Here is a 15,733-nt window from a genome sequence, read left to right as displayed (position 1 = left end):
TTGAATGACATGCAAGACCAGGCCCACATCGAGTGACGACTCAGCGGACGGCACTCCGCTCTACGACTTCACATCCTGCTTCTTTTTCTGGAATCTCCTGAACTGCGACTGGATGGCCACGGCGGCCTTCTCTGTCTCCGGGTTGTCCATGTCGATGTCGAAGTCCTGGGGGAGGTTGTTCTTGTTCTTCTCATCTGTGGAGAAAGGAGCGGGGGGGGATTCCCATTGGCAATGTAGAGTCTCCAATTAACCCAACTTGCATATCTTCCAACTCAAACTTCTTTCATGTTATTTATGATGACAACATTCTCAGCAGACTGCAGATGTCCCTCACATTGCCTATCAGGCACTACTACTCTATGGCTGATGGTCAAATATTTCCCAGTACTGTACTTTGTGTTTTGTGCTAACCGGCAAATATTAGCATGCTAACACATTGAGAAGGTGAACATGATACATTGTCATTCAATTTCCGGCGAAACATCAGCATATTAGCATTCTGACATTAGCATTTAGCTCAAAGCAGTACAGAAGTACAGAATTTGGTCTGCGCTCTCTCAAATGTTTTGTCGTCAATATACTTCCATATTTAAAAAAATGTTTTTGCATTTACAAGACTTCACGGATGAAGAGAAACTGCTTGGTTTGGCAAATGCGCATCCCCGCCTCCGCTAAAGAGCAGCACGGAGCAGCTTCCCTGCAATTTTCTATGGGAACCATCCGGGACTGTGTCCCAAGTGGGTACCTTGCGCTGAGAATTAGTCTGTTCTTTATTTCTTCCTTAAAAAGCTTATATTATTGTTGATTCAAAGAGAGGGAACACACATAAAACATGCAGAGAAAACAGGTTTTATGGGCATTTGTTCTGTTCATTCGTTGGGTGACCTCATCATATCAGATGTAAATGTCATTACAGATGTCTGACATTCAATAAAGGGACAGTCCAGAAGCCCACATATCAAGGAAGAAGGTTACCTGCTCTCCACAGTCTGAGAGAGAACACATTGGTCTTTTATGACAGGAGACAGACTCATCATCCATTTATAAATAGCAGCAGACTTGTAGTCAAACTTGTACATATTGATACTGTACAACACCATCCTGTGTGAAGATGGCGAGACAAGCCTCGTTGAAAGGAGAGGAGAAATAACTGCAGATTTAAAGGTTCAATATGACAAAAAAACATTATCATATACAGCAAAAGAAACACCACATCCTTAAGTGCCCAAATAATACGTGTACAGTGAAGACTGAAGCCAAGTCAGTGCAAACACAGAAGCAGATTGAAACAAGTGAAGAGGTTTTGGTTTATGCGATGTGACCCAGTGAGGTATTTATTCCAGCAACTCAGTTGTCATGCAGCACAGCGCTCCGTGCATGACTGTGCTGACCTCCTGTGTGACGTAATGGTCTACTTACGTTTGGATGGAACCTTTTGTTGACCTTGAGGCCCTTGGATGACACATGTGGCAATGAAAACAAATTCATATTTCATGATTGCAGAAGCCACACAAACTCTCTCTGTCACACACACACACACACACACACACACACACACATTCCTTCTCTAGAATGACACCTGCTCCTCAGCGTCGATGACCTTTACACCACAGAGGGCACATCACAGTGTCAGTGATGTGTCGTGCTGCTGCTGCATGAATGAATCATATCTCCCCAATGAATGATGGAAGTATTTCCATAAGAGGTTTGTGAAAGGTCACCGTCAAATTGGTTCCTGTGGGACTTAAAGCCTCCTGAGATTGTATGGACTGTGATTGATGACCCAGTCTAAAGAGCACTGAGCAGCTAAACGGTGAAGTCAAGCAATAAGAAGTCAACCACGGGTTCGACTACGATATATTAACAAACAACGGAAAAATAACAGATTTATTCCCTCAAACTAAGCAATTGTGTCCAAAGGAAAAGGATGAAAAAGTTATTGGTTTTTATACACACATGATGGCCGTTCAGTCAATCCCAACAGGTCATCACAGCATTCCAGTTGACATTAAGAAAAAAGCAACTTTCCATTGAAAAACTTGTGAAACCGATGTGAAGAAAATATTCTCAAATTCATGATGAAGATGTTTGGGGGAAACGTTTCTGTTCGTCCTGTTCTCTTTCTCTGAATAAATTCAAATTCAAAGCGATAAAATATTATATTCTGTGAATTTGCCGGTAAACACAAGTAACTGAGGGTGTATGTATATGTATGTGTTCAACGGCTTCACAATGGATCATCATCTCTTCATTTCTTTCCATCTCTCTTTCATCATTTAGGTCTCCGATGTTTAATATCGTGATAATGTGTTGAATAAATATGATATAAATGATGGAAGAAACGTATACAAAGCTTTACAACACTGTTCATTTACTGGAGTGAATTAGAGTTCAGTAACCTTCCTAAACCAAAGAGCAATATGAAGAGTGAGAAAGTGTGGAAATGGGCAAATGTCAAATGAATGCAGTTCATGCCGCTATGAAATTCAATTAATCTGCCTGAATCCCTCCTGATCACTGTTGAGATGTTTCCCTGCGGACTGAGCCTGAGCTGCAAGACACTTCATCATCCCAGAAGTTGGGACAGAAATCCATTTCTACACGGGGTCCTAACAGTGTTATCAGCGGCCCGAGAGAGAGGAGAGAGGAGACACGTCTCCGGGTACACAGGGCTGCTTTATGTGCCGAATGGGGCCACGGAGCCATTTAGCAGGCAATGGGCTGCTATTAACCTGCCGCATCCATTGTGTTCGGAGAAGGTTCACTTCAAGGAGTGAAGGAGATTACATTCAGTGATTCCTTCGTGTATTGTATCATATGCTGGCCTGAAACCTAATTGTGTGGATGTGCAGGCTGCAGAAAGCACTTAAAGGATATACAGTATCCTCTAGCATGGCTGAAACTAGGAGACCAAGTAACAGGACACAACCTGGTAAATATATATTCATCATAATATTAGTTGTTTTTTATAAAGCTAAGTTAACTACCGGTAACTCAAGCCAGACAGGAAATGTCCGGCTGATTCAGATTCATCTCATTATAGAAACAGGACTCCAACTTTGCCAGCATGACAGTTCTGCACTTAACACCATTTATGAAATTCAAAGATTCAAGTATTTTATTCTTTATAACTCACAGGGTTGGAATTACATTGTTATGCCAATGATACTGTGGCCGTGGCCGAGTGTTTCTCTGTCCTGTGAGTGGTAGAGGAAAGCCTTCCTTTATCATAACCTGCGGTTTGTTGCTTCTTATATAAAGAAACACAACAGAGATATTCAAATCTATTTATCTGGCAAATTATCTCTGGTCACACTAAGAAATACAGCACATTTTGGAATATTGAGACATTTTAGAAAAAATATGTGTGATATTATTTGAACTAACTGAAGAAATATATTGTTCACAAAATAAGCCGTTCACGATGCATCACCTCTTCAAGAGTGACACGTCATTGCAGTAGTCGAGTTTCGGTTTAATTGTCAAGTGTTTCTGAAATGAACACAAAATAAATAGTGAATTCGGTGCGTTTCCATCAAGTGGTTTGGAGCGATTAACTGCTGTAGTTTGGTTCGAAGTTAGCCGTAGAATATGCTTTGCACATGGTTGCAGCAGAAGATAGAGGTTGTTGACATTCAACGTGTCCTGTGGTTTGCATACACTTACAATGCCGATGAACATTTGTGGCGACTGGGTTGGAGATTTTAATGTTTTCATAATTGTGTCATCTGCGAACAGATGAGTTCTACCATCATCGAGGACTGATGGAAGACGATTTATGATTATAAAAAAATCAAGTGATTCAAGGATTGTCCCTTACCTTTGAATACTGTCTCTATAGCAACTAATGCATGCAACTTCTGTAAGATTCATATTCCTAGATATAATTCTACTTGTATGAAATATATATATATATACATACACTGTATATATTATATTCCATCTATTCTATCCATACATTCTTATCCATTTCCTCAATATACTTTGTAATTCAAATCAAATAACAATCAGATGAACTGTAGAATTTGAGTTTTCATTTGAGTTTGTGGGGTTTTGTATTTTATTGCATGATAATCAAAATCATATTTTCCTTCATAACAAAAGGGCAAAACTAGCCAAAGCTTTGTTCTCTCACTATATGTAATCGAGAAGCTGCTTATGCACCTGACAATAAATTGGTAAAAATGAAACATGCGTAATATTCTGTATTTCTGCATACTTGATGATGGTTATACAATACCTTGGCCAGCAGATGGTTTGCTGTTTCCAGTCATTGCTCCAGATGCTTGTCTCTGCAAAGAAAACACAAAACAAACCCTGTGTCAACAGTAGAATACTGTAATAACTTTCATTCTATTATATATTGTTCATTTCCACAAAGTGCTCATTTGCAGTAAGTTAAACATTTAGATTCGAAGACACTTCTTTTGTTCCCCACAGAGAGAACATCACAGGAAGTCATCCTCTCACTAAACCCAGTCACAGTGAACCTATTGCAGGTCGGCCTCTGCTCTGAGGGGAGCTGGGACGAGATATGCTGATCTATAATCCATGTTTCTGCTGTAGGGGCAGCTCACTCTGGTGCTGCTCCCGGATGCTCCCTGACAGGCCGCTGCTGCTCTGCAACGTTACAAGATACACTCAGCTTCCAAATGCAGAGACACGACAGTGTGTGTGAGAAGGTTTGCTGCAGTTTCACAATTCAGATCTTTACATTTTCCAATTATTCACTTAACATCCGGTGTTTTTCCACATTCATTTTATTATCAATGCAAGAGCAGATACGTGTTGTGTGATTTAATTTAGAGAACATTGTATTTCATTAATTCATCCAGCAAAGACCATCTCTCCATCTCACCGTGCTCCACCTGAATTATTAATCCAATGAACTTCAAATGCCAAAGCAGTTTCGATGCGTGCGACTCAAGCGGGAACAAAGCAAAAAGTAAAACTGGCATGAGAAACCCGACATCTTCCTCCTGTTTGTCCCCGTGTGCCATCACGAGAGCCGGTGGAAGAGAAACTAGTTGGACAGCGTGGCCATCTGTTTTTCTCTTTACGCGCGGAACTCAAAGTGAGTCAATGCCGTCGGGATTCCCAGCGCCACACAGACTCTCATCCGCTTGATTGTGCTCTGGTATTCAGTGCCACGCACCATACATCTTACCTCCGCCCACCAGGACACGAGCGGCAGTCGCGTTTGAGTGATTGTCTCGGCGCAGTCGAAAGATGCGGCGCAATATTGAGAAATGAAGACAAATGCGATATAAGCTGAGATCAGTAACCAGCTGCAACTTTTTGTGATTTGTTTTGTTTCTCCTGCTTTAGCCTTTAGCTTCATAGCCTTCTCACAGTATGAGCATATGGACCATGGCGGCCGGTAGGCACCAACAGATGTGGAGCTTATTTCATTTCAAAGAGTTCGACTTCTTTTAAACTATGAAATATTTGCAGAGTTCTTAAGGGCGCTAAAATATCTCCTTGATCACACCATGACGACAAGTGTGTGCTATTTGTGTCTGGTGTTGTTTTTAAAGTATCTGAGAAGGATGAATTTAGTCTCTAACAGTCTTTCTATCAGTCATACCACACTGTTTCTGCAAACCTCAAGAGTTACGACTTAAAAGCAACAATAATGTCGATATTCTCATACTGAGGGAGTGGATCCTTTTCTGCTCTTCTTTTCGCAGCAGAACAGTACTTAGATCATCATCATCATTATTACAACAACCTCCACCTCTCTCTCTCTCGCTCTCCCTCTCTCTCGCCTCTTTCTGCCTGGATACAGTCGGGGCTTACATAACGGCTCCAGTGCTAATGTGCAATGGGATAACTCTCTGCACATTAGCAGTACAAAAGACTTAAAAGTGGATCAAATCAGAAGCAGCTAGAGGTAAGAAGAAGCATGAAGAGTTAGGTGAAAGTAACCCCAAAAAGAGGTTTGAATGGTGATTTGGAAGATGAGAATTGGCCAGGCTAAGCCTCTCAGGCAGGCCGCTGTGAACTGTCAGAGAGCTGATGGCAGAAGGCTTTGGAGCAGCCAGTAGGAACCTGCCGGGTTCACACAGGGTTAAAGGGTGTGTGTGTAATGACATGCCTGAGCTATCCATGCGCTAAAGCTGCTCAAAGCAGCATGTTGTGAAAAAATACCGACATTGTATCAGCCTAAATCCCCCAGTGGGACCACAACAGAACTGTGTCCCACTACAGTACCCTGGAGGTTCCCTCCAAATTAATTTCAGGGGTGACTGGCAGAAAGCATCTCAGTGCTGCGGATGTGATGAATTGATACCCGACTGTCTGAGTGAGTGATTGCTATCTCAAAACAAGTTAAGTCCACTGGGAAGCCACCACGTAGTCCAGTACTCAGTGAGTGTTAAAATAAATACCATGTTGTTTCGATTTAAGGTCCATATATCAGTCTCCTTCTCAGCTAGATCAGCGGAGACACGTCAACGCACCAACACTCTAAAACATTCACCATCTACACTTTCATCTGACATTAAGAATAATACACTTCATTTGTCCTCACACCTCTTGCTGTTATTTGGGATCACCAAACTGTTCAAACCGTTCATCCATCCTAGCATCCGTTCCTTTCAATACCAGCTTTTGCTGTGCAGTATTAGTACAATCCTAATTCTGCTAACAGGTAACCCATATGAACACGCTACATGAAACCAATACTGATTTGCCTCAGGGTTGAGCTCACTGGACACATCCAGAGTACAGTTTACTCTCTTCATTCATCATAATAGTGATCATACTATCATGCTTATTTAATACTAGACCAGACTGCTACACAAACACACAAACATCAGCACAAATCCAAAGCAACAGACACTCTTTCAAACAGCACGGCTCCTCATTAGGAAGCAGGACGAGGGATGGCAAGTCTCTCATGCCGTCAGTGCCAATAATGTGGCGAGCTACACTGGTGTTTGAGCAGGGCTTGTGCACAGCGTGCAGGCAGAGATGCCGTGCCGTCCCAGAGGACGAACCGCCGTGTGTGCTTGCTCCCGGTCCCATATGCCGGAGACAGCGGGAGCTTGACAAATGGATGGCAATGACGATAATTACATTGCTAATGATGATGTCCTTCTGCGCAGTGTATGTGCCACATATGGCTCTGTCTGCCGCGGTTGACTGACGATGTGCAAAGCTTGATAAACACTAGAAATTATGATTTTGTCCTCCCTCGAGCTACTGTTTTAAAAAAAACTGAAATAGATGGCATGCTTTTGGCCGGACTATTGCATTTAACAGTTCGATATCTTTAGATTCGTTTTCTGTTTTCTGATTTAGATCAGAAAACAGAAATACTTGGACTGTTATTGCTGCAGAGTGCATCCATACAAATGAATTACAGCTGACAGATTGTTTTTTGCAGTATCAGCAAAGGCTCAAATGTGCGTCCACAGAGTCAGGATGAGTTGAATTGCTGCCGCTTCTGTCACCGCTTCATTTTGTGATGCTTATGTGTGTTCATGAAGCACCACGCTGGCACGAAGGGTTGGAGTGAACATGGAGGGAATTGGTGAAATAAATAAATTACCTTCCCAGTGTGTGTGTGTGTGTGTGGGGGGGCTCGGACTCCCCAGAGAGACTCCATGCTGCACTCAGGATCTATTAACAATTTAACGAAGAGACAGCGAAACTAGGTCACAGACAGCTCATCCCAGCATCAGTGTAACTCCCCACCAGCAGACTGAGCGCGGGGCGATGATGGTGGACTACACTGTGCTGTCACTGACTTTTCTGTTAAAACCTAGCTTTGCAAGCAGCTTTTGGAGATGAGCAGCAACTTGCCTTTCTTTTGATGATGTAACACGCGGCATGAGAAACAACGTCACAGTGAGATATTTACAGAGCACTACAACCAAGTTTAAAAGAGAACTATTTTTTATAAGTGATTTAAAACATTTGCTCAAACAAAGCCCTTATTCAAACAAGAAGGAAGCTCCTTTCGCAATGGACAACGAAAAACAAAAACAGAAACACCCACTAACATCTGGCTTTTGTGTTTAGCGGGAAAGGTTACAAGAATTAATTCCTGAAATAAATGACTCCGCATTAGTCACGGGTATTTATCGGCTCCAGCTCCGATCGGCACTGATGACACCTGGGTGAACGTGCTAATTTCTGCCCCCCTTTTCTTTGTCATCTCAGCCACAAATTCTGTCATTCTCCGTACAGTTTGCAATCGAACATCCTTCCAAATTAGTCAGCACCGAGTTAGAAGAGACTAAATAAGTGACGGATATAAAACCAGGAACCAACCTACTGTTTACGAACCCTGTTTTCCACCTGTCTACTGGCAATGGGAAAGGAGTCTATCGCCTATTTTATTTTTTTTATCGTTTTTTTCTTTGAATGTCTTTGTCAGTGTGGTGCAGCCAAAAATTCTGAAAAATGAATCAAATTCAGAAGTGCCAAAAACTGCAGGCACTCCTCATAGACTCCCATGTTAAAATCCCAAACTTTATAATTAAACATGTTTACAGCTTGGTACAAAAACGGGTTTGGTCTCTACAGCTAATATCCCCGTTCATGACAACTGTTGAATTTTTTGATATATCGTTAAATTCATATTAAGGCCTCAAGTTATGCATAATTAAGGGCGTGGCCATTTGGAGTGACAGGTGGGTGCCTTCTCAGGTTGCTATCTGCTAACTGTCTGCTCTGCTACCCAGGCCTGCCTCCGCTCTTTACCAATCTCTGGATTAGCAGGGACTTCGGCTCTGTCGCACTGCCAAGATGGTGGATATGCGGCGATGTTGGCAACCCACTTTTAGCTTTACAACTGCTCTTCAGAAACCGAAGGGGACGTCAAGAAGAATACGTTCATAAACTGTACAAGAAGTCTACGGCGCAAACGCAGGTGGCTCTGGGAAAACAATGCAGTGTTGCCCGGCAACAAAGTTCAGCTTTTGGCATCACCCAACTTGACATCATCCGGCAAGACTGTGGCTAAGTGGCGAGCAGGGCCGCCCTTCAATCAGAGGATCGGTGGTTCGATCCCCACCAAGACACTTAACCCCATCAATTGCTCCCGTAGCTGTGCCTACGGTGTGATAGAATCTGAATTGTAAGTTGCTTTGGATAAGAGCGCCTGCTAAATGACTGTAACGTAGTCAGTGAAACGCTGCTATTTCCAGCACATTAGCTGTCAACATTTTGCACCAACACCGCTTCCGAATGGACAATGGACTCCAGATCTAAGACTTCTTCTCCTGTGTGAATCCAAGACCCACTTCATTTCCCTACTAATTAACTGTCCACAACAAAGCAGGTCATTCGTTCATCTGCTATGTTAATGTCAACAATATAGAAAATAATGAAAGCCAATTCCGATTCACTACCAGCCCTTCAGGAAAATATGTCAAGTGAAAGTTGGCGTAATGTTGTAAAATGTCTGTCCTCAATTGAAACTGTGTTCCCAGTAAAAAATAAATATGATGAAAGAGGATGTTAAGTAGCAGTGGGATAATAAGAGTGTCCTCTTCTCGTGCATTGAGACTATTGTTTTTGACAGAAAAGTTAGAATATGAAAGCTGGCCCGACTTCCTTATTCATCTTTATCTGACACTGACACATCCACTAATTAAAGTGAGTCAGTTACACCCCAGACTTCAATTAAAATGGTACTATTAATCTTGAAGACAGCTTTCTAGATGAAGAAATAAATGGGTAAAAAGGAGTGACTACTGGGGGGGTCAATGATAATGAAGCTCCAGTGACTGATAAAGTTAGCACTGCCATCACTCTCTCTAGCCTGGTTAATGGCAAATGTATAGATATTGTAGTAATGCTTACATGCCATAGAGTTTATTATTACCTTTCTAATGGTGATGCTTAGGAGACATATAAAGGCAAAACAAAAGAAACAGCTGCATGATACATACCACCAGGTATTAGTGAGATTTGTTGTTGTTTTTGTAGTTTGGGTAAAATGCCCCTTTTAAATCTCAACAGATCTGCTATATACCAAGGAGAAACTTCTTTCAATCACCTAAATATGTACAATAGCATCATTACAGTGTGAGGGAGGTACAGTTTGCCTTCCAGCTGGAGCTATTCAAGTGAAACTAATGGCATAGCAGCATGGTTTCCCCATAGAACATTAGCATGCATTAGGCAGAGTATGGCCCTCCCAGCAGGATATCAAACTGCACAGACCATTCCTTCTCACTATCTGTCACAAAGCAATTGGAAACAATCTGGAGGGTGTAATTAAAAGGGCGAATGAGCAACATTTGTACTGCTCTGCTGCAAAAAGTAGCTATAATAATCGATCTGCAGGTGTTGACAGGGATCAGACCTGGCTCACGTTCCATCCAGGTCCAAAAAACATTCCACTACTGTTGTGTAGCTGCTCACAGATGACAAGTGGCGCAGCAAACAGATCCAGTGACGAAAACAAAATGCATGGATCAAAAGCCCCCCCCCCAAAAAAAGTAGGAGGTTTTGAGGTACGCCACATCCTGTGTTGTTTCCGTTGGATCACCGCTGTAATTAGTTGGCTCACTTGAGTGTGACTTTATCCTTTGTGTCAGTTACAGGCAGTCACAGCATGGGGAGACAGAGGGGGAGGCGAAGCCTGGGTCAGCGGATGAGGAGACATCTTTCTGACTGGTAGGTTTAATTTAGTACAGCTTTACAAATCTATTGTTTTAATCCTCATTCAGCCCATGCTAAAGTGCAAAAAGACAGATAATAATCTACAAGAGACATACGGATAATGTAGTGTATATGCTTGTGTGTTCAGCACAGTTTTTTTGTATTCCTTTAAGGCACGGGTCTCAAACTCCCGGCCCGCGGGCCGAATTCGGCCTGCCACGTCATTTTATGTGACGTCATTTTAATTTAATTTTAATTTATTTATTTATTTTTTATTTTTTAAAGTTCGACTAATAATAATAAAAATATCCCTGTTGTCGAAATTATGAGATAGAAAGTCGAAGTTATTCGATAGAAAGTCATAATTCTGAGATAGAAAGTCAAAATGATGAGATACTTAAACACAGTCATAGAAGCAGCTCTTTGGCTGGTTACTGTACATTTAACATGGAAATGTATTGTGAGTACATTGAAGACTACTTTAAACTGTGAATGCAGAGAGTTAAACATGTTACGAGTAGTTACATTTACAACCGGCCCTTTGCGGGCGACCATGATGCTGATGTGGCCCGGAGTGAAAATGAGTTTGAGACCCCTGCTTTAAGGTGACTATATACTATTGCAGATTGAATCAGTGTATTATGAGGCAGTCTGTGATATGAACAGCTTTATGAGACTTTAAACATTCCCTCTGAGAAATGGTGTGTGACATCTGAGCAGCCTGTGAGTTCTACGCAAAAGCTGGTGACGCTACTATAGCACTGATTTTGGCAATTGAGGTGTAATCGGCTGTGGTTTCCTCTTGTGTTGACCGTTCACATCACACTCCTAAATCACCGATGTCTGTCGTTTTCTCTCCACAAAGCCTGGGGTGTTACAGCGAGGGACGGCACCGCCAAAGCCCGCTGACCGTTTAGACGGATTACAGATTGTTTCAATGTATAATCTCTGTTCATTGTTTAAAGCCGGATTAAGGTCAAATCTACGAGCCTCGCAACAAATCACAGAGAATTTGTGGATTTAAATTGTGTTTACATTTCAGGTCAGTAAGTGAGAAAAGAATCACATTAAAATCCAACGAGCTTCGAATGGTATTTAAACGTTTTACTCCGAAGTTGCAAAGGGCCTTTTTCTCTTTAATCTAATCAGCGCTTTGGGTCCGATTGCAATCACTTTGTCAGTCTTCAGTCAGCATCCCCGACTACTTTTCCCCATCTCAGCATGCTGTCCTTTTTTACATTGATCAGCAACTTTGAACACTCTTATCTCATTCATTTGATAAAAAAGGGCTCTAGTCCACTTTGGTTGATGAAACAAATGGCTTTGCCAAGTCGTCACCATAGCCACCGCTCTCACTGTAATTACAATGCGTGGTGGGTGAACACAGCGAGAGACCACTTAAATGTCGATGCATTGATTTAAGGACAGGGTCGCCTGTGGCAGTATTAAAGCGGGCATCCTCGATAATTGCGTTTTCAAGCAGATTTATACAGATGACTAACAACCCAGTCGCCTGAAAATATTATGCCATTGTGCATCCGTTGAATGTCGACGTTTCTGAACCAGGGGATCAAGGCAGATATGATTTTGGGTGAGTGGCTAACATGCAATGGGGTACGGAGGATATCATTACCGTTTGCTGAACATCTCTAAAGTGGAACTGACATATCTTGGCAACCGATTGGCATCTGGCTGGAGCCTCTCCACCGAGTGCCATCGAATTAAAGTTTTGTTGAACAACCTGAGGCTCAAGTAGAGGCATAATGACAGCGTGAATATTCACATCAGATGGGTTGAAAAGATGCTCGTTTTGTTAAATCAAAACAGCACAATATCTCAAAATTGAGGCTGATGTCACAATTATTACACAACTATGAATGATGATCAACTGCAAATCACGCTCAGCATAAGATGGGGTTGATTTTGAGAAATAGCCACACTAATACTAATATGTGGTGAAATGACAGACTCCGACAACAAAGCGTTGTGAACGCCTCCGTGTTGTCATAATCTGTGAGATAGTGCAGCAGAGGAATGCTGAATTGCTCATCACTATGGTGACAGTCCACCCATTAAACTACCGTCACCACAGGAACCTCAAACTGCTTGATGTTTATGGACGCAGCTGAAGATGAATCAGCCGCAGCGATACCAACCAGAGACTCGGTTATAGCCCCAGTATCCTATTATATAACAATTAATTTGGCAATTATATTGATTTGTACAATATCAACTATAGATATTGTGTTTTTTTAAGATGTTATCTCTCTGGTTGTGAAGCAGTTTGGATCGAGTGGATTGCTGTAATAGTGACAGTGAAACATGGCTTTTGGGCTTTAAAAAAAAAACTGATTATTAATAAAAGAAAGGCCTGCTCTTGCCTGAGATGATATTATCAAAGGGCCCCTCGAGAAACAAGCTGCTGCAAAGAGGCTAAGTCATTCCACAGGATTTGGAAGGCAGGCGGCGAGAGGCAATGGAGCAAGATTTCTCAGTTATTTTAGAGGAAATGCTCCAATCTGGACATCTTTATGGTTCTATAGAAATGTACATCCCCTCTACTACTTTGTGCGAGTCTGAGCGGAGTTAAGGCAGGGCGGTGGAGCGTGGAGGGATTGATTTTTATTTGAATTATTCATTCAGAGCAACGTACTCTTGTCTCCATCACTGACATGAGATGCAACTGAGTTTTGTTATTTTTCATGTGTAATGTCTTATTTATAAGTCCTCATCTGTACAGCAGTACACCAGAGGGTAGGGGAGAAGTCTACGACCTGACTGTGTCCCGAGTGTGTGTGTGTGTGTGTGTGTGACATCGCAAGTCCGTGGTAAAAGATTCATCAGGATTGAAGTGGCAGCTGGTGTTCATCACTGTGCACACACACACACACACTTACACACAAACAACTTGTTTTTATTTCACATGATAGAGGAATGTTTCTGCAGTTTTCTACATAATAACGCTTCAACAGAGGACGACATGCTGAGGAGAGACCACCAGGACTTGGCACCGTACAACATACAGCAGGACGCAGATTCAAAGATGACTTCTACTGCATTTCATGCTTTTAGTGGGTCCAGCTCCTTGGGGTGAACGAACATGATGGGGTCTGATTGGAGCCATGCTCACTTTGTGACAACGTTTTATTTCTTAGCAGCAAACCTTGAATAATTCAGTGACTATTGGATGTGCTTGTTGCCCGTGAATCATCTTGAAGGGAAGACTCTCGCTGGGGGTCCTTTCTAATCTCCACTCTACAAGTTGCATGGCTCGGCCCCCAATGAAATGATGCATGGACTAACTGTGTAGGTCAATACTGCCTCTGCTTCATCCGGCATGTGCTCATGCTGGGCTGAGCTTTAGTTTGAAGTGTCAGTTGAGCCATATTAACCAACAAGGATGTATATATCTATAGTCTGTGTAAACGTCACGTGCCCTGGCTGTCATTTCAAGTTTCAGAGTTGACAATTGCCTCTCAGACCTGCTGCCTAAACAAATAAATAAAGAACTACAAAAATAGCACTGTCCTCAATTTATTGTTGGCCAGTCAGCAGGAGTGCAACTGCAAATCAGTCTCCATCAGAGTCGTGATTAACAGTGATTAATCAACGTGTGCACAGCGTCATGTATGATTTCGCGGTCCGATGGCACGTGCGCAGGAAAACAATATTAATGAAGAAGCTGTTACTCCAAATGCACCCATGCAATACGTGTCACGATTACATACAGACATGCACACAATTCAACAGATAAAGCTATGAAAAGTTCAGGCAAAGCGCGACGTTTGGGAGGCGAATGGTTTAACAACCAACACTGAGTTTAACATGGCATCAGCTTCTGTTGCTCAGTTAACTTAGAAGTGCTTAAAACACCAGAGTCACCGCAGGATGACATGAAGCAGAAAGAAGCACCTACCTCACTCATGGCTGCGCGCTCTGTGTGTGTGCGTGCGTGCGTTTCTGCGTGGTTTCCCGGTGATCTGCGATGCGCACCGTCCAGTTGAATACACTACAGTCCTCTCCAAACCGCACCACTCGCGCGGTCTGCTTTTATAGTCCTGGCAGCGCCGCTCTCTTCAACCGCGTCTCCATGAAAACCAATAGGCACGTGGGTCTCCTCGCCTCTCTCTCTCTCTCTTTCTCTCTTTCTCTCTCTCTCTCTCTCTCTCTCTCTCTCTCTCTCTCTCTCTCTCTCTCTCTCTCTCTCTCTCTCTCTCTCTCTCTCTCTCTCTCTCTCTCTCTCTCTCTCTCTCTCTCTCTCTCTCTCTCTCTCTCTCTCTCTCTCTCTCTCTCTCTCTCTCTCTCTCTCTCTCTCTCTCTCTCTCTCTCTCTCTCTGCTGTGGCCCAGCAATAATCTGCCACTTCATTTGGCTTGTTTTTAGTTCATTCTTGATCAAAATGCAGGGAAAATACTGAAACACATTCACCATTGAGTAAGGAAGACATTAATCCGACCAAATTGACCACTGGGTGTGAAATTGGCCAGTCTGCACATGTGGTAAATAGCCTAACAAACCCATTAAATAAAGCATTCATTTGGACCACCACAGCCCGTGGCTACATATTTTCTCTTCATGTAATCTACATTACAAAATGAGTCAGAGGGTGTATTGCTTTTCCTGGACATCTGCATGCAGACACCCCCACACTGACTGACTACATGTTTATAAATGGAATCATCCTCACTTGGACTTCTTTATTTGTTTTAGACCTGTGAATCACAGTAGATGTATTTAAGGATTTTGGGATGCAGATCTTTTGGAACAAATCACTCAAAATGAAGCATAAATATGAACCACACAATAACTCTTTACTGTGACGAACCTAAATCCCCCCAGGTGTGTCATTAGGATGATAGGGGCATGCCAAACAATTCATTGACATGTTCATTTCAAAAAAAGTCTGGTATGGGGAAGGATATGAGAACAGTATGAACAAATAGAACTGCGTCCACCACGTGTGAGAGAAAGGTGCTGTAGTGAAGGAGGCCACCAATACGTCCATGATCGCTGTGAGGAAGCTGCAGGATTCCATAAGAGATGGGAGAGATGCTGTGCATAACAACCGTTGCCGTGGTGCTTTACCGGCCGGTTTGCATGGAACTCGCATGACA

General features: G+C 42.5%; 1 protein-coding gene across 1 annotated transcript; it reads right to left on the bottom strand.

Moving 5' to 3' along the window:
- pcp4a (Purkinje cell protein 4a) lies at positions 1 to 14,620 on the bottom strand. The gene is made up of 3 exons (XM_079284038.1): positions 14,537 to 14,620; positions 4,241 to 4,292; positions 1 to 194 (listed from the first exon to the last, which is right to left on the bottom strand). Exons 1-3 carry the CDS (start codon positions 14,543 to 14,545, stop codon positions 61 to 63), a joined length of 195 nt encoding a protein of 64 aa, XP_079140164.1. The 5' UTR covers positions 14,546 to 14,620; the 3' UTR covers positions 1 to 60.
- Between the last annotated feature and the right edge of the window lie 1,113 nt (positions 14,621 to 15,733).

This window comes from Melanostigma gelatinosum, assembly GCF_949748355.1.
Source record: "Melanostigma gelatinosum genome assembly, chromosome: 14".
NCBI classification, from domain to species: domain Eukaryota; kingdom Metazoa; phylum Chordata; class Actinopteri; order Perciformes; family Zoarcidae; genus Melanostigma; species Melanostigma gelatinosum.
The sequence above is the reverse complement of the archived record's forward strand: the minus strand, read 5'-3'. Positions and strand labels throughout refer to the sequence as shown.